The following is a 26,124-nucleotide window of genomic DNA, read 5'->3' on the forward strand; positions in this document are numbered from 1 at the left end:
ATGGGATTTTAATATTTTTTTATTTGATTTATGGTGCAGTAGATTTATAGAAATTATTTCAAACTTATATATTTTTTTGATTTGTTATTTCCCTCGGGTATAACAGATGCTTAGAAATCCCTATAGTTTAAAATAGAATTACTACAATGCTGCCCATAAAACTAGATCTATTTTATTAATGATTAATTGGTATTTTCACCGCTCCACTTTTCGGTTAGGTCTTCATTCAGATCTAACTGAGATAATAGGTGATTAAAAGAAAAGCATGATGAAGTGCTAGGCTGAATCGTAATGGCTTAGTTATATTTTTATCAATCCAAATATTTTTTAGTCTTTAGTTTTTGTTCACTATCAAATCCCTGTGGATTCGATCTCGGACTCACCGAGAATATTACTTTGCTACACCTTATACTTGGGGTTCTCTAATTTCTATTTTAAAAGAGCAAGATTAAAGTCGTAGCAACCACCATGAACTATTCTCTCGAAAGTTCATCTATAGTTGATGGCGGTGGATGATTGATGGATGATGATAGACAACCTAGGTACCACAATCTTCTTATTTCTCTTTCCTCCTCTTTCTCTCCCATAATCTCTCTTTCTTCTTCCTCTCTCCCTCCCCCCCCCCTCTCTCTCTCTCTCTCTCTTGCTCTCAGCAGCAAATGCTGGACCATGGTGGCAACTGGAGCCGCATGACCTCCATACTTTCACACTCTTATGCTCTCATTGTCATCTCTACCTTATCATCTGGCCATAGCCAACACCACTCTCATAGGGTACCATCTCTACTCTCCTTTTTATCATTGCTGCAAGTTAAATATGATGCCATAGTTTAAGCTTATTTTTTCTTGAACTCCTTTTCCTAGCAATTTGTCAATATATGACAAACTTGTATAGGCAAAGCATTTTCATTAATCATGAATTGATCTAAATGACTTCCATATTACTAGAGTTAGAATAAGAGTCAGCCAAACCCCAATTTCTCTTTTCTAAATTATCTACCAAGGACAAGCCCTTAGTTTTGGAGAGCCTCGGTTATCGAAACCCTACAAATTTTTTGATCGAAAACTAGCTTGATTGCCGTCATTTGAATGGGGCATTCCAAGATTCCAATAACTAAAAAAAAAACCACTTATTGGAGGGTAGTGATATTTATACTTGAAAGCAACAACTTTTTTAAAATACACAAATTAAGAAATGCTACGAGTAAAAAATTGCCAAATTGCAAGGTTCATTTTAGTGGTAACATAAGAATCATTCTTTTTTTTTCTTTTTTTCTTCTTTCTAAAAAAGAAAAGGAACACATCTTATTATTATTTATTATTATTATTATTTTGTATTTAATGAAGCTATAGTTTATTGCTTTATGCATTGCATTTTATTAAGAAGTAGGATAAAATATAGATTACCACAGACCAACAATAATAGTGTAGGTAGGCATATGTTGTTGTCATTGTTGTTAATAGTTTAAAAGTTTACATCCACAAAAAATATAGATATACATATTATACATGTAGGTACATACACATTATATATATATATATATGTGTGTGTGTATGCATATATATATTCTAGTGTAATTATATTTAGAACCAAAGTTACAAAAAATAAACATATGAACAATATTTCTGGATTTTCAGTGAGTTTGGTTGCTCTACATATTCTATTATATTCATACTTGGTATTTGGCATAAATTTTTATTCCATGAAGAATTTTGATTTAGCTGTAATCTAATTATACAATAAATAATCAATAATTATATATATATATATATATATATATATATATATTCAATTCTAGTTAATTCGGGTGGCCGCTCGGTTCTTTTTCCGGTGTGATGAACGGTCCGGCGTTGCTCATAAAACGGGGAACAGGGATTCGGAATGAGCGATCACTCATCGCTAAATCCCACTCTCCTTCCGTAATTCCACGCTCTTCTTCCTTTTCCTCCACGGTATCCGCCGAGGCACAGACGCCGCCGCCCGCAGAAGGCGGACGCCGGAGGGCGGCTTCCACCACCCCCGCCGTTCTCCCTCCGCGCCTGCGGCCCGCCGCCGGGATCGGGACGGAGCACCTTCCGTCATCGTATCAATTATTTACCTAGAGGCCACTCTGAACGCCGGCTTCAAACCATCCGGATGGAGGAGGAAACCTTCGATCCCGTGAGTCTTTAAAAACCCTTCTCTATCTCCTTCTGTTTGATTCGCCTCCGAGCAACCATAATTTCTGGAATATTTTCTCAGCTACTGATCATCTACGTCGCAGGAACTAATTTGTTCCATTTTCAAGCTGGTTTGGAGCAGAAGAGCAACCGAGAGGAATGAAAGCATTGAAGTGGTGGACGTCGAGGTATGATTTTGAATAGACTGGCAAGAATCTTATAGACGCTTGCTATGTATTTGCTATCTTGAACGAAATCCCCAAGGCTGTGTTTGGTTCGGGAAAAAAGTAGGATTAAGGCCTGGAATAATCTGATCCTGCCAAACAGGTGTATAGTATAGTAATAAGGGAGGAGTAGTTTTTTTGGTCACTTTATTGTTCCTGGAATAATTATTCCGAGGAGAAGATGGAATAAATTAGTTCTTAGATAAGACGACCTTTTATTTCTGCCTCCATTTTTCAGAAAACCCTCAGCTTAGAGTTGTTCAAAAAAAAAAAAAACCCCTCCAAACAAGAAACAGAAAGAATTTGTAGAATAACTATTCCAAAAGGAAAAAAAATATTCATTAGTTTTGGACGATGCTGCGCAAAAGGTACCAGTCCATTTGTTTTTCATTTGTAAAGATGGAGTGATCCATCAACCATTTCGCTAAGAAAGATGAAAAGGTGTATTTCACACCCTTTTTTTCCGTGGCATACTAAGTACTTTCTTTGCTGATAGGAGCATATGGAATGGACTAATGTGCTTAAATGCTGCGGTATCAGGCAGGTTGTATGTAGCAGCTATGCATTTTCAGAACCCTTGTAATGGTTGCAATGGGAGTTTTATATTTAGATAACAATGCTGATAGGACATAGGAAGTCACTTGGGTATGATTTAAAAGACAGGCATGAAGATGAAGATAGAGAGGTAAATGCACAGCAAAATCACCAATGAATAAGATGCAAGTGCAGTCTATGAGTGACCATAGTTGAAGATTAGATGATCAGAATCATTATTGTCTATTTCCTCCCTCCTCCTTGACCACCACCACCACCATCACCACCATCTTTTTCTTCGTCTTCTTCTTCTTACCAATTGCACTAGTTGTCACCTTCAATATATATTGCATGGTCTGACGAACCGGCCCGTACCGGCCGATTCGGATCGGTTTGGCCTGTAACCGGTACGCCAGAGTGGTGAAAACCGGTACGGGTCGAATCCAGTTGGAGCCGGAGAAGACGAAGAGAAGGAGAGAAAGAGAGAGGAAGAGAGGGAGGGAGGAGAGGCCTCTGCCGCCCGCGGAGGGCTGCGGGGGGCCGGCGGAGGCCGGGGTGGTGGCGGAGCCCGCAGGGGCGCGGCGGAGGCCGAGGCCGAGGCTGCGGTCGTGTCTCCTGTTTTAAAAGAAATAGGGGATGTGGCCACAGAAAAAAAATTAGGAATTTGTAAGTGAAGTCGGCAAAACGGTAGTCGACTTCACTTAAAAATCCTCAAATTAAAAAACCGAGGCCGCGTCCTCGGGCTCCCCCGCTTCCTCTCCAGCCTCCACCGCCCCTCCGCAGCCCTCCGCAGGCGGCCTCTCCTCTCCTCCCTCCCTCCCCCCCCCCGCTCGCTCTCTCGTTCTCTTCGTCTTCCCCGGCTCCTGCGGGGAAGAGTGTTCCGGTTCAGTACCGGTTTAAACCGGTCCGAACCGAAATCATGCCGGTCCGGTAGGCAATCAGTACGTCTACCAGTACCGGTACGACGAACCTTGATATATTGTCTTATTATTTGTATCAAAAGCTTAAATTAATTTGTGGAGACATGTTGTGAAGGTCTCACTTGAAGTGTGAAACAAGAAATGGATGCTAAAGTTTACTTGGATAGAAAGAATGAAAAATCATCATCTGTCATGCCCCGAACTCAGAGCGTAACAGACGCCGCATACCTGCATGGCGGACCATACAAGCATGCAAGGCTATAGATCATATCAAAGCAATAGTTTTTGAAAATTAATTAAATCAAGATCTTATACAAATAATTCTTACAATCAATTGTTCCAAAGTGATATAAGTCAACATATGCTTAACTATTTATTCAAATCAAATAAAATGTTCTAACCAGTCTAAATAATCTAACTAGAACTCAAAATATCTTCAGAAGATCTAATGCACTCTTCCAAGATCCAAGCAATCATGAATCTGGATCTGAAAAATAAAAAAAGAAGAAATAATGAGCTATACTAGCCCAGTAAGCAACATAACACTCCAAAGTAGGGTTTAAGTATGCCAAATAATTAGTTAAAGAGCAAGATATTGACTGAGAATAAATCAATTCTCGAATAATGTATATGTCTCTATTAAAGTTTACTATTATTTTCATAAATTGATATTAAAAATCCAACTTTAGGCTATGACCATGTAACCCAGTAGCATGGGTCAGAATGCATAAAGTGCCAAATATCACTATTCTTAACCGTTGGTGGTTTCAGTGTCCAAGACAGGGCCGACGAATAATCTCCATTGGCGGGCCAGATCGTAGCTGTGCTGAGAATACATATATATGAAACAAATTTCATAATTTATCCAGTCATATTTTTCAAATTTTATATATTTTAACACATAACATTAAAAAAAACTTTACTATTGTAACAAAAATATGCCTGACTCGTTTGACCAAGTATAAAACAAATATAACAATTATATTCAATAAACTAATTATCATTTTACCAAAATTTGAAAAATATACTTTAAAGCAATAGGTTCCTTACCTCTTCTTGCTTCAAAATCATATTTGAGTTAGGCGGGTCAGATTTTTCTATTTTAATATTATTAAAATATCATTAATTTATCGTTATCTTAGCCGTCAAGCAAAGCTACAAATTAAAATACTATTGGACAATACGACCTCATATCCAAATCAGGGTGAAGGAAAGGGAGGTCAAACAAGGGCAGTGCATGGGTTGGTTTGAACAAGGTGAACTAAACTGATCAAGATGAGCTATGATTTAAGTGGCTCAATAAAAGTTAAGGATAACCAAATTTTTGGGGTAACCTGACAAGGTTGAGGAACAGAGTCGGTATGCCGCCCGGGTACTAGAGTAGTTCAGGGCCTTCACCTAAGGGTCAACTTAGATCTGAGTAAAAGAGAGTCAGGGCTTTGAACTACGATCTTTGGGCCTGGCTTAGAGAGAGAAAGAGGAAGAGGAGGGAGAGTTTCAGTTTGCGTTCGATCAAAGGTTTGGGTTTGGTTGTCAGTTTGGGTTGACCTAGTCAAGAGAGATAAAAGAGGATTTGAGAGATTAAAGAGGATTTGAGAGCTTAATCTATAAATAAATAAATAAAATGGAAAGAAAGAAAGAATTAGAGGAGGAAGAGTAGGAAGAGAAGGAAGAGAGGAGAGGAGACCGAAGAAGGGTGGGTGCCAGGGATCTGGTGGCTGAGCAAAGAGGAGCCAGCAGCGGCGGCGTAGCCTTGGCGATGACGACCAAGGACCCTGGCTGCGGCCGGAGATGGTGGTGACGATCGGTGGGAACCGTCGTGCTTAGCCAAAATAGAGAAAGAGGAGGGACAACGCCCCTAGTTACCTCGATGGCAGCTTCTTGGCCAAGAAAGAAGCAAGAGGGGTGAAGAAGCTCTCCGGCGAGCTGTAGTGGCGGCGGCTATCGACTGCGGTGGTGGATTTGGGCGGATTCCAGTGATATAAGTCTCGAAACAGAGAAACAGGGCAACAAAAAAAATAGACAGAGGAGACTTCAGGCGGTGGTGCTTGGCCAGGGTGGCATGCCGGCCACCAAAGGAGGAAGGAGAGAGCTTCATAGTGGATCGAGTGGAGGAGAATTGGGGTTTTTATAGAGGATTTTAGGGAAGAAGATACGCTCGGCTTATCGGCAGATCCGACTGGTTGTTCGTTGGTTGCAGCGGCCCGACGAATCCCCACTAGCCACGGCTAGGGGCGGTGTTATCCCAACGGCCTAGGGATCGAGCAGAGGAGGAACACATCCTCCTCTGTTTCAATCCCAAATTTTTTTGAATTTTTTCGATTGAAGTTGGTGGGCATTACCGACTTCAATTTAGGATGGGCCCAATTAGGCCGATTCTCACATCATCATCATAATCTTCATCTTCTTCTTTATCTACTTCTACTTCTTCTTCTCTTCTTCTTACCAGTTGCACGAGTTGGCTCCCTCTAGATATCTTATTATCTGCAATGAAGGCTTAAATTAATTTGTCAAGCTATGGTGTTAAGGTCTCATATGAAGTGTGAAACAAGAAACAGATGCCAAAGTTTACTTGGATTGAAGGAATGCAACATTTTGTGAGGAAGCTTGTTCTAAAAGGAGATCTAGATGTATATAGAATTAATCTTCTCTCTTTCATCCAAATAGATGAGACATCTCTTGTTGGTTTGATTAAATAGTGAATATGAATAAATGCAAATTCAAAATTACAAAACAACATTTTGGAAATCACGTTAGAAAAATGATTCATGATGGGAATTTTGTAACAATAGGTGATACTTGATAGAGTAAAAGGTTTGGAAGCATTATGGCTAGAATGTTGACCAAGGATGACATCTGTATCTTTTTTGTTGAGTTAAAGGTTTTAGCATTGAAGTCTAAGCCAAGATGTTGAGTGAAAATGCTTGTTTTGTATCTGACAGTAATGATGAGCATGAAAAACCAAAATATGCAGTTGTCTTATACATATAGTTGGATCTTCAACCATGAAATTGCTTTCAGACCAATTATCATGAATATCACATCAAATTATCCCACATTCTTGACCTGAATCTTTCAGAAACTCGCCAAACTGATTACCTCTTTGGCTTTATTTGACCGCTTATATTTTGCTGAGGACATGTGCTACTTCCTTTGATTGCTAACATCTTTTGTTAGGATGCAATCATCCAATGTTATCATGGAAGTTTATTCTCTTGGGTCTTTAAAACAATATTAAGAATTTCCCACAATAATTTTTTTGTTTTATATTAGTTGCTAGGAGGCAGAGGATATAATTTTGTGGTAGTACTGATGGATGTGTGCTTGCTGCCATTTTGTCGGAAATTGCATCTTTCACATCCTGATGTTGCTGTACTGAAGATAATAAGAGTTTATTGGAACCTATTTTAGATCTTGACCTCTGTTCGCATACTTTTGTTATTGCTATTTCCATGAGCATGTAGAATTAAATAGAATCAAAATAGTTTTCACATTTTCGATTTTATTTCTTCTGTTTTAGTGATTCAGAATTGTATTGCTTTCATGTTCGTACTGATATTGTTACCTAAAGGAACGAAATATTGAATTGGTTAATTGCTGAACATGTAATATTTGGTCTAAATGCAATCTTCTTGGGAGGGTTTAAACACCATTACCTGATATGGAGTTTGAATGGTTAAAGTTTTGGGTAGGGAGAATGTTCAATAAGGAATCTTATGTGAGATTTGCTGCCTTTGTCATGTAATCTAGAGTATTTTAGATGCATCATGATTTGGTACAGCTGATGGAAATTGGCTGCTCCTTTTGTTAGCTGTCCTACTTGGCTATGGAGATCTGGGTCATAATATAGCTCAGACACAAACAATTATGAACCTATTCATTTTGAATGACTGAGCCATTTGTGTTTGTGGTAAGGCATCACTACCCAGTATGCTACATTAGGGGTCATACAGAGAAGAAGCCTCCTCTGAGACACCATTTTGGGCACTTTGTGGTTCAACCGTTGAATCTGATTGTTATACATGTTGGTATGTTCTGTGTAACAAAGCTCAAAGGGAGAATGATGATGTAGGAGCTAAATGTGGTGCAAGTAAAATTTCTTCCTTCTTTTGTGGTTGCATGAGCACAGGAGGCCTACCCTGATTTGGTTTTGACACTAAGATCTCAACCTTTGAAATCATTCATATTTGGTTCCCAATGGAAAGATAATTGCTTAAACCTAATCTTAAGTATAAAAAATATGCGTACCATTCACCAAAATCAGGTATGAGACCATGCAAGTATAAAAAAAGATTTATGGCCGAACTGACCCTGATTCCCACAACTACGTTTGTGAAAATAGCTTGTTCTCTATTGAGATAGGTTTGTTTCTCACATTTTCTATATTTTGAATTATTCGGTTAACCATATTGTAATACCTTAAAAAGCCAAAGTTAGAGTTCAAGAAGTTGGTTAAAGCAGGATCTAAAAGAAGTTTCGTCTTTTATTTTTTATTTTTTCCCCTTTTTTTAATGCTTTCTTGTCATGACACCCCTGTAAAGCACATTCCTACCCCCCTCAGCGAATCTAGGGGCCTGATGCAACACCTTGTTCTTGTTCAAACAGAGAACTGTGACTATCTAGTTTTCCTATTGCTTATCGTTCAGTTGTTAGTAAGATAGATATGAACTTTGCAATTTCATTCTGTTCCATGGTTATTTTTGTTGAAAAACTGCCCACATGCTTAAAAATCTTCTATTTGCAAGAATTTCTGACTGAAAAGTCTCTTTTGTGGCCTTCGTCTTTTTGGTATTAAAACTTTTGAGTCACCACTTTATATTATGATATTGATGATTTAATGTGACTAAATTGTTGGTAACTAGATACTGATGGATCAAAGATTTGCAAGATAGAGCATCTATTTTTTCTATTCAAGAAGTGGTATGATCATGTTTATACTGTTCAATTTTTGGAACGATAATGAAAAGAGCTATCATATAAAAAGTTAGTATTAATCTAACTTGATGCTTAAGAAGGTTTATATGGCAACAGTTTGAGAACTTACATGTGCATTTTGGGCACAGAGAGGATGAGGAGGAGGTGGATGTTTTGCAAACTCTAGAAATACAAAATTAAATATGAAGACATTAATGAATTCAAAATTGACAGTAATTGACTGCTAACTGATCATGGACCAATGCGGTCTTACTTGGGATGGAGGTTGGTTGAAAAGGAATATTCAAATATGTCTGAAGGGTCTAAAAAGAGAATATAGGCATTAAATAAGATCTGGGTGAAAAAGTAGTGTTAGTAAGCTTGCTATGGAAGGGGATATAAGTTAAGTTAGGATTAATTGGCGTAGCTTTTATAAAGCAAACCCAGTTATAAGAGACATTTTGGTGGAACTAGGTACTGAACGATGCTGATTACATAATACCAAAAAATAAACATTTTGATGAAAGTTGACCATGATAGAACCAAGGTAGAAGCAGAAGAAACTTGATATGATAGTGGTTAGACACCATAGGCATGTAATATGCGGGTGTTGTCTCTTCTGTTGAAGGTTTAGGCTGCAAACTGTTAGGCAAGATGTAATATTACATATTGAAAGGCTTCACCGTTTTTACCAGTAATGTAGTAATGCTTTGGAAGTATTTTGAATATATGCTTGAAAAGGTATGATATTTTGACACCCTATTGAGTTGAAGTCTTTGGTTGCATTGATAGAGCAAGGTGTCAAGAAATCTATCAAGAGAAAATTATTTCTATATTTAATGGATGCGTGCTCCAAATGTACATGTAGCAATCTTATGTAGCAGACTAGGCCTGCTGTTGGACAACTGACTTTGACCGAAATCAGCAACTATTCTCTTCTGGTAACACTACCTGCAAAATTAACTTGCATCCATTTAAAACTTAAAGAACTTGCTTGCTCTTTTAACTTTTTTTTTTTTTATCAAAATTTATTAAAGACTTGTATTGTCGCTACGAAGATCCATATGCCTCTATGGTTTCTAACAATTCCACTTAGAATGATTCACTTTTTATGGTCAAAATTTCCAATCTTACCCCATAATCATTATATAATAGTTCTAGAGACTTTTGGAGATATTTTTGTCGATAAGTCTAGTCTATATTCTTTTCTTATATTTGTTGACAACCTTAGCGTTATATTTTTTATCTTATTATAGGAAGATGTGAACTTTCATCATTTGCTAGTTCAATTGACTGTCATTGCTGCGTATGATGCTGGTTCCCTCAGATATTCCTTTTCTTCTGGTATAGATGATATAAACAATTAACATAGTCACTTTCATCTCCTTGACCATAGCATGCTTCCACTATTTTAACTGCTGTTTTCTGTTGGTGTTGCCACCAGAAACTGTTTTTATTCAGTGTTCTTGTTATTGTTAAGCAAGGGAGAAATGGTTGAACTTGCCATGCATACAGCCACCATTGCAATGTTATCTTAATCATAGGGTCTAGCACAATGTTGGCCGAAAGAAGAGGAGCAATACAAGGTCACTAGCTTGGGTTCTTAATTTCTATTGCTCATATATCAGCATGGTATCTCTAATGAAACTGTCCATTTTATGTCCACATGATGATTGTAAGGGGTATCTAGAACACTTTTTTTTGTTTTAGATAATTATCGTAGTTGATGACCAATGGGTTTTAATTTAAATGCCCATGATTTATTTTGCATCCATAGCTTTAATCTTGTCCAGATGTTATTAAGTCTCTCTCTCTCTCTCTCTCGCACACACACACAGACACACATCCACAAAAGCACGCATGCAAACACAAACGCACACAAATACACACACATACAAACACATTTATATATATAAATAAGGGTAATATATGAATAATTTCAATGTGAATTTCTTGTGAATTTGCAGGTAGGTGACAGAACAAAAAAGAATCGACAAACTACTGGTATTTTTTATGTCTTTTTTAAATATAGAAAATTGCTTCCTGTTTAATGACGTTTTTCTTTATCGTAATATGTTTTGAAAAAAAAATTATGGTCAGTCTCTTGCTAGCCATAAATGAGTATTTCCTGTTAACTTGAGTAGATCATTACCTGATTTGAAATAGTTATCTATGTGGATTTCATGCTTATATCCTTTTTTTAGGTTTTTGTTATTTTTACATTATGTCATGATATCTATGTAAAAGAAACACTGTTATCTTATTATTTAGCACCTTCATTAGCCAGAATATTACAATGACTTTAGAGCCTTTAGGCTCTAGCCAGAGATGGCCCTCTGAAATGAGCACATGTGCAACCAGTGAAGATTTTTAGTGATCTAACAAGAAAATTTTTATTTCTTGGCCCAGGAGGTCAAACACTGGATGCTATATCAGTAAGGCTTACTTTTCTAGGTTATTGTTGTATCATGTTAATAATTCATGTTTTATGACGAATTCAGTAGTAGTGCTGCACAATATTTCAAACTTTTGTTACTTCATTTGTAGTTATTGATTGGGGTTTCATTAAACTAAACTATTGGCATATAACCATTCCTTTCTCCATGCAGCTAATTCAAATGCTCTAAAGCTTAGTTGTGAACTCATTCGCATTTTTGTCACAGGTGTGAATATTAAAGTAATTTATATATTTGTGTTTCATTTGTAAGGTAGTATTCTCAGATATGCTACTTCCATTAATTGAGAAGTTTCTTTTCTTGACAGAGGCTGTGCAACGTTCTGGTATGATAGCTGAAGCAGAGGGTATTAATAAAATTGAACCTACTCATTTAGAGAGAGTACTTCCACAATTGCTTCTGGATTTTTAAGGTATTCCCTTGCACCGATGACAATTATAATTGTCTAATTGCACCAACAGAAAACTTCCTGTGATCTCTTAAATATTTGGCACTTGTGCTTTACAGATTGAGAATCTGAACCACTAATCATAATCTAGACATCTGACAACACATATGGAACAAATTCAGTTAATTTGATGTTGAAGCTTCTGTAACTACAAAGGAAATCAATGTTGTCCACTACTAAAATTGTCCACTTTGTTACAACATGATACTCAAGGGGGAAATCTCTAAAACATCTAATTTTTAGTGTCTAGGTATTTTTGATACTGAGGACTTTTGAATTTGGATATTTCAGTATTGATTCTAAACTAGTAGTGGTGTGGATTTTTTGTATTATATGCACATACACACTTTTGGGTGAGAGGGGTGGGGGGTGGGGTGGAGGCGTGGTCATTGAGGGAGAGCCGGGAGGGAGAGAAATTGATAGCTTGCCTCTTTTTTATTTGTTACTCTACTTCAATACACAATATAGCATATTACACATAGAGTTATGATCAAACCATGGTTCGATGTATAGGCCTGAACCGGATGGTACAAGGCATACTATACCATACTGATATCCGGTATGGGAGGTGTACCGATACCCGGTATGTTTAAAAGATTCCGTATTGTACCATATTGATATAGTACTAGTGTGGCATTAGTACGACGTTCGGTACCAAGACAACGAATTTTGGATCAAACTATAATATGATGTAATTATGCCTTTATTTTGTACTTATTTAGTAAAACTCTTACAATGTTTGAATGTTAATTTAGTAAGTTAGAAGATCCAATCTTGCTTGAGGTAAATACATTAAACTAGTGACATCTACAAGCCAAGTCAAATCAGTAAAGTGAATATCCAAGAGATGAAAGCTGTTTTTTAGTGCATTTCAAATGCTGACCAATATAAGTTGGTTAAGCATTTAGTCTTACATACAACAGGTTCCTTGTATATTGGTGTCTCTTCGGAAAATATAGATGGCACAGAAAAATGTTTAAACAACAAATCGAATGTTTCAAGTGGAGGGAGTTGAGATGATGCTAATATTTTTCCCTTAGGATTACACGAATAATACTCCACAAAAGGAAGAAGTCTGATAAAATACAAGGTACAATGTGCAATGCGGACGGATGGTGTCATAGAAGAATGTGAAGTACTAGATGTTTATATGTGTTGATGGACTTCCTTTCAAATAGTTATCTATACTATTACAATGATTGAAGCTTCAATGATCCAACCCTTACTGACTATAATAGTTTTTTGTTGCTAGACCTTTTCTTTCTGCAACTAGATTGCCCTTCCTAGAGTTCCAATACAACTAGAAAAGAGAAAAAATAATTATTGAGAAAGAGAAGAATAAAATGATTAGGGTCTCGATAAACTAGTAAACCTCTAAAACAAAATTTGCCGTCTCGATATCGGACTTCGTACTGGTGCCACACTAGCACAGTGTTGCTACGATACGGTACGAAATATTTTTTTGCATACTGAGTGTCGGTACGCCATCTGTACCGGATATTGGTACTGAACCGGTATGCTATGGTATGCCCTGTATCGCTTGGTTCGAGCCGATACAACATACCATGCTCTAGAATCATATTCCAGAAACTGCCTTAGAATCCATGTATCTCTAATCATGACCTTCAAATGTTAGAGCAAGTGTCCTAAGTTTTAAGTTGTCTGCTTTCCTCCCTCCCCCTTAGATTCCCCCCAGCTACTCATCTGGCCTATTTTCCCCTCTCATATTGTACTCTCTTCTCAAGACGCGTGCATATCATATGCTAAATACTATTCTTATGATAATTATTAGTCTGGTTTTATGAGAATCAAAATCTTTCATCTTTGCTATTTTTTTAACAGAAAATTCTTTGGTATCACTCAAGGAAAGAATAATTATAAAAAATTACAAAAAACAAAGTGACAGGGCCGAAAATTGACATCTCAAGAACAATGCCAATAAGACATTTAAATATTGACCAAAAAAAATTGTCAAATATATTTTCTTGGTTCTAAGAAAATTGCAAGGCTTGCCGTACCGGTCGGTACTATACCGTACCATACATACCGTACCGTACCATACATACCGTACCGTATCAGATATACCGTATTGTATCGGTACTGAATTGGTATGTAGTCTCGTATCGTTCTAATACTCGGTACATCTTGCCATCTTGTATTGTACCGCGTACCAGTATTGTAATAAAATGGTATCGGTATGAGGTCCGATATTGATGGCGAACTTTGGGAAATAGAAATATTCCATCTCTATTGTGCTTGAAAAATGAATAGGAGATGTTTGGCTTATGGATGATCAGTTAATCAAACCAGCTAATGCTTCTTTTTCTTTACACTTTTCTTGTGTGTTGGTTGTTCATTGTGTGCAGTCGCAAAGCTGGAATTCTTGAATATTTTATTTAAGCAAAAGTTCATAATCTGAAAAATAAAGAAGTGAAGTTTTGGAATATGATGTAGGTTGGAATCAAGAGGACACCATGATTAAAAACATTACGGCATTAGAAGAGGAATCATTAGAACAAAATATATATGAGATGATCACAGAAAATAGAGGTTAGAAATATATGAGATGATCAGCTTTAGGGAAAATAAAGGTTAGAAAAACCTGGAAAAAGTTTTGACTAAAAAAATTAAATCAATGGAGAATAATTGCATATTTTCCAGAAATTTTTGATGCCGAAAACTGCATGATTTTATAAATTTATTTGTTGTATCACAAATCTTCTTCCCTCTTTGCTGTTGTTATTTCATGATTTGTAATGAAGCAAAATTTGCAGCTGTTGATGGCGAAATCAGAAGGGCACTTTGAGGCTGGACACTAGAAAGAAAAGCCCATCTTTTGTTTTCAGTCAGCCTGGAATTCCATTGTCAGTCTACCTACGTGGATTTGGACTAAGCTGCAAGTCCTCCATCTGACCGAGTCTGCTGGTTGATCAGTTGTCCCGGTGGCTGGAGGAAAATAATTGAAGTAGGATGACTTTGTTAAAGAAGAAAAGACTTAGATCCTATATATTCCTCAGTTTTTCTCAAGTTTAAAGGAGGAAGCTGAATGACTTCATTGATTAAATACTTGCCCTGCTAAAAACTATGGTTATTTTCACCGGTTATGAGAGAATTATGAATGTGTTGCGGGTAGTTTAAAAACTAGATTAGTCGTGGCTTCAACAGTCTCGGTCTACTGAAAATGAGAATTGTTGAACAGTTTTGATTGACCCATCTTAACCGTGTTGAATCATTCAAATTAGGAGGTGAAGAAAACTATCTAGAACATTTTTTCTTTGTTTTGTAAAGGTTTGAACAGTCATTTTATTGCCACCAAGGTAGCTTGGTGGTAAGGAGGCTTGGACTCCACCCGAGTTGTTCGGGTTCGAAATGCGCGGGCGTCGATTGAATCAGGGAACCGCATGTTCCACGCCCGGATGACTCTGTGTGGATATGCTTTTCTTCTATTAGTACTGAAGTGGCGCTGAGGTGTCGTACTCGCATATGGATGGCCTGGTGGGATTTTCCACGGGTTAGGGAGGGCATGCGGGAACTTGCGACCTGCATCAAACATTCTTTGGTGGAAGGGAGGTCCAGTGAGGGCTGCTACGTGGGTGGGGTTCTGCCCCTCCCCTCCCCTCCTATTTATTCACTAAGAAAAAACCCAGTCATTCTATTGCACCAAGTGAGCTGTGAGTTCGGGTTGTATTTTTTTGCACGAAAGAAAGGTTGGTCTTCTTTCAGGATGTCAACTATTGGATTGCATCATGCACAACTTTCAAAGGACTTTGAACATTTCATTCATCGCTTGCACATATCTCAAAGTGATAATTCTGTGATCCATTGGTGGATTTGTAAGAAGGAAAGGGAAATTCTTCTTTCGGGTGGAAGATACAACCTCTGTCCATGGGCTCCATATGGTCTGGGATCTCTGATTTATTTTCGACCTCCTGGTATGGAATATGTGTCATTATAGGTAACATGGATCTTGAGTAAATGGACCACCAGCACCAATTTCAACAGAGAGATGATCATGTCATCCATTAATCCATCAACTACTATGTTGCATGATCGATGTTATCCCACATGCTATTGTTAGTCATAAATTATTGATGTCTCTCAAATCATGTTATATAGCTGAAGACAATACAATCATTTTACAATTTAAGGCTAATATCTCTATTCCATACAGTAGTGAATCCTTGTTAATCTAATGCTTTATCTGAGACAGCATACACCGAACATCTTTACTATTAGGCCTCTCACTGGGATCATCATACGTACAAAAACAAGCAATCTTCAACACCAGCAACATCTGCTCCTCTAGCCCACACCCCACCAAATTCGGATCAATCGCCACCTTTGGATTATCCGATCGTAACACACTCCTCACCCATCCAATGATGAACATTTCATCAGTCATCTGAAAGAACATATCATTTGGAAATTTCCCAGTAACCAGGACCGCCAGAATCACTCCAAAGCTGTATATGTCACACTTATCCGTGCATGATAATGTCTGGAAGTACTCCGGTGCGATGTAGCCCACCGTTCCGGCGATGTTACGCGAACTGAACGGTCCGCTGATAAAATCCGGCACCACCTTCGCCAGCCCGAAATCGGCAATCCGGGCGTTTAGTCCGTCGTCGAGCAAGATATTTGCTGGCTTCAAATCTCTGTGTATAATTCTTGGCCGGTGCACCATGTGGAGATACTCGAGGCCGGCGGCGATTCCGAGAGCGATTCGATAACGAGTTGGCCAGTCCAGCTCGCGAGCTCCGCGCTTTAGCACGTCATGCAGAGAGCCGTAGTGCATGAATTCATAGACGAGGTAGTGGCACTCAGGTTGCGGCACGTGTGCCAATAGGCGGAGGAGATTTGGGTGGCGCATCCGGCCGACGGTGAGGATTTCCGACCGGATTTGCCGCATTTGAAAGCGGAGAAGCCTGCTCTCTTCTTCGGTGAGGTTAGCGGCGTCGAGGGACGGTTGGAGGACTTTTTTGATAGCGATGGGGATTCTCCGGCCGGAGACAAGGAGCTCAGCCTTGTAGACCTCGCCGCAGCCGCCACGGCCTATGACCTGGAGACCGGCGGGGAAGTCGTTGTGTCGGAGCTTGTCGATGAAGGAGAGGTTGGACCTGAGCATGGGGCTGAAGACGGTGGGAGTGTCGGCGAGCTCTTCTTCGTTGGTTTTGATGCGACGGCAGCGGCTGATGGCGAGTCTCCAGAGGATGAAGAGGAAGGGGCCTAAGGCAAAGCCGATGGAGAAGGAGATGACAACGCTGACCCATAGAGGATAAGGGAGCAACTCGGGCATGGAGGGACGTGTTGTTGGCGCCGGGTGTTGGTTAGTTGTTTCATCTGAAGAGCAAGTAGATGAGTTGATTAGAGAGAAGAAGAGTAGAGAGAGGAGGATGGAGAGGAATTGGAAGTCCATATGCGAAGGATTTGTTTTGTGAATGCCTTGAAGATATACTACAATGTAACTATTAGAGAGAGAGTTGATAGGCCAAGAGAAGGGTTCAAGGAGAGGGATGAAGGCTGTGTTCCATGAATGCTTTGAAGGAAAAGACTATAATGCAAGTATGTGTGTGTGTGTGTGTGTGTGTGAGAGAGAGAGAGAGAGAGAGAGAGAGAGGGGGTTGATAGGTTAAGGTAAGGCTGCAAATAGATCGGGTCGACCCGTGATCCGACCCGACCCGACCTATGTAGACCCGATCCGATCCAAATTTTAGGATCCGCGGGTCCGGGTCGGATTCTAAAATTGGATCCGAATCATTTTCTGGGTTGGATCTGGATTTACCTAAAGGACCCGACCCGACCCGAATAGACCCGAAGAGAAAGAGAGAGAGAGAGAGAAAAAAAAAGAAGAAAAAGCCTTAAAGGGAGTAGGGTTCAAGTGTGGAGGGATGGTTCACAGAATCCAAAGGAACCTCGGCCCGTCAGGATTCTCTCTCGATCTATTACACTGTTGATACCTCTGGTGTCTCGGTAGTTGGCTTCTTTTTTTTTCCTTCTGTTTTTGGGTTTTTGTTTCTTTTAACTTTTGAAGGGAGAAAGTGATCGAGGGAACACTGACCTGAATATGGGTCATGTGCCACTTACTTAGTGTGGAGTGCCAGTGTGGAGTGCCAGTTTTCTGCAATGGAATTGGATTTTGGAAGAAGGTCTGGGATATTTTTTGTCCTTGTGAGAAGGGAGCTGGGAGACACCAAGTTCCGTCCAATCAGTCATATGGATAAAAATTAGCGTGGTATGACATTTGGCTTGTAGACCGACTTACTTAGTCAAGGGTCAGACCCATGACTTAGCAAGCCTTTCGAGTCATGGGTCACCCAGCACCTCACAATTATGATATGACCAAATTAGATTTGCCCAACTCTTTTTCCACAAGCACAAAAAATGGATTCGATTCGGACCCGAACCCGACCCGACTCGGACACGGATCCGACTCGGACCCGACCTGACCCAACCCAATCTTCAACCGGATTGGGTCTGGGTCCAAAATTAGAACCCGAATAAAAAACCGAGTTGGATCGGGGTCACTTAGGACCCGATCCGATCCGACCCATTTGCACCTCTAGGTCAAGGTGAGGGGGGACTGAATTCTTCTGTGGTTTAGAAGTTGCCATGCAATTAAGAAGATAGGTGGTAGTTTAATTTGTGGTCTGAACAGGTCTTGTCTTCATGTCGTGTTGGTTAGAGGCGGAAAGTGAGCGATGATGGAAACTTCTCTGCAAGTTGGAATGTGGAAGCTCAAAGACAGTGAATCCAGAGAGGGTTTTGTTAGCGTCTGCAGCGGAGTGGAATCAAAGTGTTCCCAAGACGCGAGGGTCGTCGTTAACTGCAAGTCTTGGATGACTTCTTTTTTTTTTTTAAATTTTATTTAGGTAACAAGTCTTCGATGACTTCATCCATCTGCCGCGTGGGCCATGCAAGTAACACTGTTACTGGTTGGTAGATTTCGATTTGGTGAAACCAGCCAAGTGAAACTACAGTAGAATAAAAATAAATGTTTGGTTTTGATAAAGCGGAGTAATCTAGATTATATTTTGTTTTATTCCACATCATCTCCTCAAAAGTCCACTAAGACCAGTTTGTTTGATAAACTATATCCCCGGATAATCCTCGTAAATAATGATGCCAATCCCTCGAAACATAGAGATACTATATTCCTTCTTAGAGATGATTTACAGCGTTCTATTTTCTTTAAAATAGCTAGGTTCATCATTAAACTCTCTCTTCCACAACTAGCTCCTCGTAACAGTTAACCATATATTGTTGTCATCAAAGAAGAGGTAGAGGTGGCATCCATCTGATGGCGTGGGAGGTTGTATGTCAGCCGACCAGGTATGGAGGTTTGGGGGTGCAGTCTTTGGTAGCAAGACGAGAGATCTTAGCGACACGACACGCCGCTAGATTTGTGCTAGAGCCTGATGACATGTGGTCCTCCCTGATGAGGGACAAGTATGGTGCTCTAGTGCCCGGGGTTCGAGCTGGTCATCGCCATTCACCGATCTGGATAGAGATCTGTGCTAGAGCAATGTTGTTGCTTCCTGTGATCACATAGGCCATTGGTGATATATGGTCGGTCCATTAATGTGTTGGAGGATAGCCGGGTGACTGAGTAGCCGATTAGTAGGTTGCCAATTATGGTGGATACGTCGAGGTTAGCTGATCATAGGGTTAGAGACCTGATGGAGCCTGGGGGGGCCGCTGGAGGGAGGGGTTGATTCGGGAGGCTTTTGGGGAGCAGTTGGCAGAGATGGTCCTAGCCCTACTAGTTCTTGCCTGGGAGAGGCCAGACAGACTAGTCTGGGTGCCGACAAGGCGGTTGCAGGTGTAAGCCAGGGATATTCATATGATGATGAGCCGAGAGCCAGTCAGGCAGATAGGGGGAGGATGGATTTGGAGGATGCAGATTCACCCGCATGTGGCGCTCTTCATCTGGAAGGTGGCATGGGGTTGCTTACCAACCAAGAGCTTGTTAGCACGATGAGGGGTGAGGACTACTCAGTGTTGCGAGGTGTGCACGGATGCCGAGGAGACTATTGATCATGTTCTTTTGCAGTGTCCCAGAGCCAGGAAGATTTGGAGTAAATCGCCTGAGCTGTTGCCCCACTCGGTCAAGTCGGCACAGGATTTAATTCATCGGCCGAGAGTCTCCTTGCGGAGGCCTAGTACTGTTGAGGCGGGGATCCTTTGGGCATATTTGACTTATTATATTTGGTTGAACAGGAATGCTGGCCTGTTTGAGGGCAGGAGGTTATCCCCGAGGATGGTGGTAGACAGAGCTATGCTTCATGCGAGGGAGATCACTACAGCTGCCGCTATGTTCTCTTCTAGGATGGCCTAGGACATCTGGGGTACTCTTTCCACTGTCACAGCGCCCAGGTTCGCACTTGTTTCTTGGGTACCTCCACCCCTTGGTCATCTCGAAGTAAACTTTGATGGTAGTATGTCTGGAGGTGTTGGCTTTGTGACCAGAGATAATCTCGGTAGGATAATAATAGCTGGTGGCCGCCGCACGCCTGGACTTACTGCAGTTGGGGTGGAGTTGCGGGCTGCTTGAAAGGGGATATTCTATGCGAGGCGGATATTTGGTACTGAGCGTATATTTCTTGAGGGAGACTTCTCTGTGGTAATCGACTATGTTCGGAGAGTGGACGGATATGGTGATGGTCATTCTCTTATCCGTGATACCCGTAGATTGGCTCAGGAGTTGAGCGACTTTCAGGCATTACATGTATTTCGGGAGGCAAACAGCGCAACAGACTAGATTGTCTCATTTGTTGCCCGGCACTCCGGAAAGATCATATGGACATATGTAGGAGACATACCTCCTACCTTGTACTTTTACTTTCTTTTGATATGGCTGAATGTACTCACGTTAGAACTATATGAAATGCCGTTTTCACCAAAAAAAAAAAAAGAATAATTTATCCAATCTTCCAAACAGGCCCTAACTTTTAATTCAGTCTAGAAAATGCTATGCAACCTGCAATTGGCACTCCAAAAAGAAAGAAGGGTCGCACATTAGATTCCTATTTGGCTTTCACAGCTTTATATATACATCTATTTTTCAGTAAACGTTATATATATATATATATATATATATATATATATATATATATATATATATATATATATATATATATATATATATATATATATATGAATTTTAACTTCTAACTGTTTATGTAATATCGATGCAGCATACTTTACTGCCTTGCAATTATTTAATCTTGGTTGTTCGTGTATAGGATGAATAGGATAAAGGACAAGATGGTCCTTTATTACCCTACTTATTTATTATTTGTGCAAATGAGCTATCGAGAATGTTGAAGATCATGGTAGAGAATAATTCATTATCTATATATCAACCTCGCTGAACAAGAGTATTCTATATCTCATCTTTTGTTTGCGGATGATTGCAAGAATTTTAACGACTATTCTAGATAATTATTATGCAATTTCTAGAGAGAAGGTAAATTTTGAGAAATCTATGGTAAATTTTAGCCCAAAAGTTAATCCTCTTATTAGGCAATGCATCAAATCACTTACACATTAAAGAATCTGATGGTACATGACAATACTTAGAAATTTCTATTTCTCGTAATAGGCTGTCTTCATCTGACTGCAGTGGTATTATACAACAATTCTTGAATCAATTGGAAGGTTGGAAGTAGAGGGCTCTATGTACGATGGGCAAAGTGACTTTTATTAAATCAGTGCCTTTTGCACTTCCTATTTATTTAACTTCTCATACTATTATTCTAAAGGGAGCACTTTAGAAGTTGGAAAGTATTATTAGGATTTTTCTTTGGGGCTCAAATTATAATTCTAGAAGGGTGCATCTAATTTCTTAGGATTATGTTTGTCAATATATTCGAGATGGTGGTCTGGATATCTTATCTTTGGTTACTAGAAGTGATGATGTTATAGCTAAACATGTTGTGAGGTATCTTTTGGTGCAAGATGGTTTTTGGAGCTCTTTTATGAGGGAGATGTATAGACCTTGGTTATTGGAGTTTTGCATGACGTGTACACGAAGTGCTTGTATGGTTTGGAAGAAAATTTGTTCCTATGCTCTAGATATTTTTTCCAACATTAAATGGTGCATAGGGAATGGTGCATCTATAAATGTGCTTGAGGACCCATGGTTGTTATCTCTACCTTTAGCACGATAGTTGACTTTAGTTTATATTTTAGCACTTGAAGGTACTATGGTTAAAGATCTTATTATCTCGAAAATAGAATCAACTAGTTCTTATACAAGCCTTTTTGAAGGAATTAGTTGATAGAGTTTTGTCTATTCCTATACACCATGGTGAAATTGGAGATAGGTTGGGTTGGGTCCATCTTCTAGTCTCATAATTAAGATATTTGATCTTTATCGAGCTATTCTCTCAAAACCCTAACAATTTTCAAATATTGCTTGGATCTTGAGATTAGAGGTCCATCCCAAAATTGCTTTATTTATGTGGAAATTAGCGTAGCATTGGCTACCATGCAGGGCTATATTATCTCAGTGTGTTTTCATATCTCGAGTTATTGTGAGATATACTTGGAGGTGGAGGAATTTTTATCTTATATCATACTTCAAAGCAGAGTAGCATCTGAGGTATGGAGACAAGCTTTATTGCAGAGTTTATCTACTTGCTCATCTCAGACACTTGATGAATTTCTACAAACTGTTAAAGAGAGTTTTTCACTAATGATAAAAAGGCGGAAGCTATTTGATTTGTTACATTGCCTATATATCTGATTGGCGAGAAATGATCTCATATTCTAATGTACGACATGGAGTGCTAGATTAATTTTTCTAAAAGCTTCTACCCAAGCTCATGAGTTCTTTCAGATGGGTGCTACAAAGTGATCTTCGACAATCGGGGCAATTTGTGGCTCTCCTTTTGCACTTTCTACAAATTCACAATTAATATATTTCTCTTGGAAGCCACTAACCCCTTGTTTTCTCACAATCAATCTTGATGATAGTGTATAGAAACAAGATGATTATGGTGGGTCAAGTTTTATTATAAGAAGTGCTAGTGGTGTATTCATTGCAGCATGTAGTGTTAGAATTTTAATATCATAGTTCCAATAGCAAAGTTGCATGCTGCATAAGAAAGACCGAATTATGCTATATACACATTGGGGGCTACACAAATTTGTTTAGAGTGCAACTCCATGACGATTGTCAGATAGCTTTTTGATCTTTTTCTTGTTGATAGTAGTTTGCATATATTACTACAGGATTATTGGAGAATGATGCGCTCATTGATCGTTATTGATGTCTCACATATTTACAGAAAAGGCTAATAGTGTTGTCGATTAGATAGAATCTTGCTCGGCTAACCATACATGATCTATATTATGGGTTTCTTCTATTGATCTTCTTATTTAGTTTTTAAATATTTTATTTTTGGATTCTTATGAATGTATCTATTCACATTTAGTTTAATTTAATACACCCAATTTACCAAAAAAAAAAAAAAACAGTTGAAAAGTGATCCAAGAAGACTTGGTGTCAAAGTCGTTGCTGGACCAAGTCTTTGTCACAATAATACAACAACACATACGTATGGGCCGGGTACCAGGAAAATAAGCCTATGCCATAATTTCCCTTGTTCTCTTATTGGAGTCAGATTGTCTACTTGCGTGACTAACAAAATTAGTTGGTCGTTGCCTTCGCAATCAGTGCATAAACTTTGCACTTATAACAATTAAAAGTAAAAGTCTAGTAGGCCATATGGCATGTGGAACAGTGGAAGGAGACAAGTAGAGGCGGAAATGAAATTTTTCTATAGAGCAGACTGACTCTAATAGGACTGGTCAGCTCTATCCCCCTCTCAGAATTTTAATTGGATTTGCAAGAATAGATTGCTAATGTCATAAAAGAAAAGCATCTATCATTATCTAAATAGCTATTTATTGGTAGGGTCACTGATCCATTGACTGATTTTTTTTTTTTTAATAAATTTTCTTCTTGAGAGAACATTGGCTGGCCTTTTAGTCTAAAGCTTAGAGAAGTTCAAATGCTTTATCATCTATTATTAGGCCCTTTTAACCTTGAAAGAGATCAGAATAGGTACTCCTTGTAAACTACTAACCAGCCAAGTATACATGACTAACATATTTTAAGTAAGACCATTTAATAGTAATAGCATCTTTGAGGAAGGTAGCTAATTCAACAAATTTGAATGTTTAACAATAAAATTGTGATTCTGATGAACCTTCTTAGATGAAAAAAATAAAAAAAAAGTGATTGTGATGACTGGGGAAACGTTTGGAATTTCCTTAGTCAGATATTTTCATTTATGCCAAGTCACCCAATGATCTACATCACATTATTTGGTTTAATGGTTATTTGTGGTTATGTTTGATTTTATTATTTTTATTATCTTCATTTAGACAATCCAGAATTGCTTGGTGGAGCATATGAGATAATTAATTTTCAATACATCCTCAGTCAATTATTGGTATGCTCCAATTTTGTGTACTACCCATTTCAATATTGTAGGACACCCTCATGTTTAATATTTAGAAAAATTAAACTTTATTTTGTACTTGGAACAATAAATTAGTAAATGATAATAATAATTATTATTCTTGATTACATAATGATAAATTTATTTGGGGGTACAAGAGCAGCTCAGAAGAGTTCCAAAGAAACTAATTCCTCTTGTATGTTTCCACTACAATAGGCTTAGTCAAAGTAGCATTAAGAGTGGGAACAAATATTGATTAGAGAGCTACTCTCATTACTACTTCAACTAATAATAAATTGGAAGGCAAAACTATTGCATATATTCTTGTGCTTAGAGACTCCAAAGCATGCCCGACAAAGGAACTCCTCAATGTTGGTGAGCTAAAATTAGTTTTTGATATTTAGCAAATGACTTATCCTAGCTTGATTGCCATTATGCACTCTCAAGATGGATCCGCATGTCTCACATGCATGGTGGTAAGCACAAACTATGTCTAAGAATTATTAGCCCTTATTAGGGAAGGTGGGGGATGCCTGTAACTATTGAATTTTGGTTTCTAATAGTATGCGGTAATCTAGATCATTTTCAACATGATGGGTATTTCAATTTTGATAAGTCATTGATTTTAAAAGTGTAGAATTTTTTAATCAAATTTAAAACACAAAGTATCTACGTACATACATATATTCATACATGCATGCATTGATACATGTATATTATGTGTATTACATGACTTAACTTAGAGGCTAGAATTATATATATATATATATAGGGTGAAATGTGGTAGAGTTTCTAATAGGATAGCTCATTACTATTAAATTATGTACACACACACACACACACACACACACACACACACACACACATATATATATATGTTTCTTTTTTTTTGGTTAGAGATATATATATGCTTCTTTGATAGATGATAATAAGGGCTTATGTGCATGTTATTTGTATGAGCTTTCTTAAGTATTGATATGGTATTTATTTTATCTGTTATTGTTTATTTGATTATTTTTTTATTGCTTATGGTGCAATAAGCTCATATTCTTTTTTGCATTTTTTTTATAGTTATAGGAGGCGTAGTTTTGAGTAGGAGGAACTTTAAGTTTGTGCAGCTGGTAGTTAGTTAGCTAATTATCTTTTTTATTTTGCTGATGCCGATGGATATCTGAAACTTTATAATTGAACTAGTTGATTATTTATGGGCTGGAAAAGTTCATATTCTTCTTTGCATTTTTTTTCAGGGTCATAGGAGGCATAGTTTCGAGTGAGAGGGACTTGGAGTTTGTGCAGCTAGTAGTTAGTTAGCTAATTATCTTTTTTATTTTGGTGATGCCGATGGATATCTAAAACTTTGTAATTGAACTAGTTAATTATTTAATATTAGTGGTATTATTAGATTGATTTGAATATAAATGTTGGTATTATGTGGATATTATTCATCTTAGGCCTCACATAATCTCTAGAGCTTCGTTTTAGGGATATATAGCCGTGTCCAGTGGTCGACCCGAGCGACAGTTTCGGGGCATGACTGAATAAGATTTTTATTTTTAAAATTTTGTTTTTAACATAGGGAAAAGCCTATCATATATCATCAGGAGGATGAATGTGATACAAAAATCCAGAGAACATATTAATATCCAAAGCTCTCTACTTGTTTATTATATTTATTAAGAATAATAAATATCTTTTGTAGCAAAATAGATGCTATCTTTTATTATAATAGATTTCGCTCTAGCTTCATAATTATTTTTTTTTACAAAATTCTCTCCTTCCATAGTTTCTACCAAGTAGCAGCTGCAAGCATATCCGAACCCACCATTGACAGGAGACCAGGCGATCCTTTAAACTTCATTTCTCAAGTAATACCAATTTTTATGTAGCAGGGACCCCTCGAGGAAAAAAAAAAGAAGCTGTTTTCGATTAAGAGTTGCCTATAGTCATTGATGGGTAGCTGGCCATGATCTTTTGGGAGGCTTATCAACTATAAAAAGTC

At 38.3% G+C, this 26,124-nt stretch overlaps 2 protein-coding genes across 4 annotated transcripts; one reads left to right on the plus strand and one right to left on the minus strand.

Moving 5' to 3' along the window:
• Positions 1 to 1,816: 1,816 nt before the first annotated feature.
• On the plus strand, positions 1,817 to 14,796 carry LOC113462146 (protein MHF2 homolog). Of its 3 annotated transcripts, none has more exons than XR_005509108.1 (6): positions 1,817 to 2,160; positions 2,264 to 2,347; positions 10,719 to 10,755; positions 11,361 to 11,414; positions 11,499 to 11,619; positions 14,430 to 14,796. XR_005509108.1 is itself a non-coding variant. In XM_039120373.1 (6 exons), exons 1-5 carry the CDS (start codon positions 2,137 to 2,139, stop codon positions 11,616 to 11,618), a joined length of 303 nt encoding a protein of 100 aa, XP_038976301.1. In that variant the 5' UTR covers positions 1,817 to 2,136; the 3' UTR covers position 11,619; positions 14,430 to 14,796. The 3 variants fall into 3 exon arrangements, 2 of the variants coding, with proteins under 2 accessions (XP_038976301.1, XP_038976302.1); XM_039120373.1 differs by having other exon boundaries at positions 11,515 to 11,619; XM_039120374.1 differs by lacking the exon at positions 11,361 to 11,414 and having other exon boundaries at positions 11,515 to 11,619.
• Positions 14,428 to 17,254, minus strand: LOC103717007 (leucine-rich repeat receptor-like serine/threonine/tyrosine-protein kinase SOBIR1). The gene has a single exon (XM_008805232.3). The coding sequence runs from the start codon at positions 17,069 to 17,071 to the stop codon at positions 15,845 to 15,847; it is 1,227 nt and encodes a 408-aa protein (XP_008803454.3). The 5' UTR covers positions 17,072 to 17,254; the 3' UTR covers positions 14,428 to 15,844.
• Between the last annotated feature and the right edge of the window lie 8,870 nt (positions 17,255 to 26,124).

This window comes from Phoenix dactylifera, unplaced genomic scaffold (assembly GCF_009389715.1).
Source record: "Phoenix dactylifera cultivar Barhee BC4 unplaced genomic scaffold, palm_55x_up_171113_PBpolish2nd_filt_p 000795F, whole genome shotgun sequence".
Taxonomy (NCBI): Eukaryota; Viridiplantae; Streptophyta; class Magnoliopsida; order Arecales; family Arecaceae; genus Phoenix; species Phoenix dactylifera.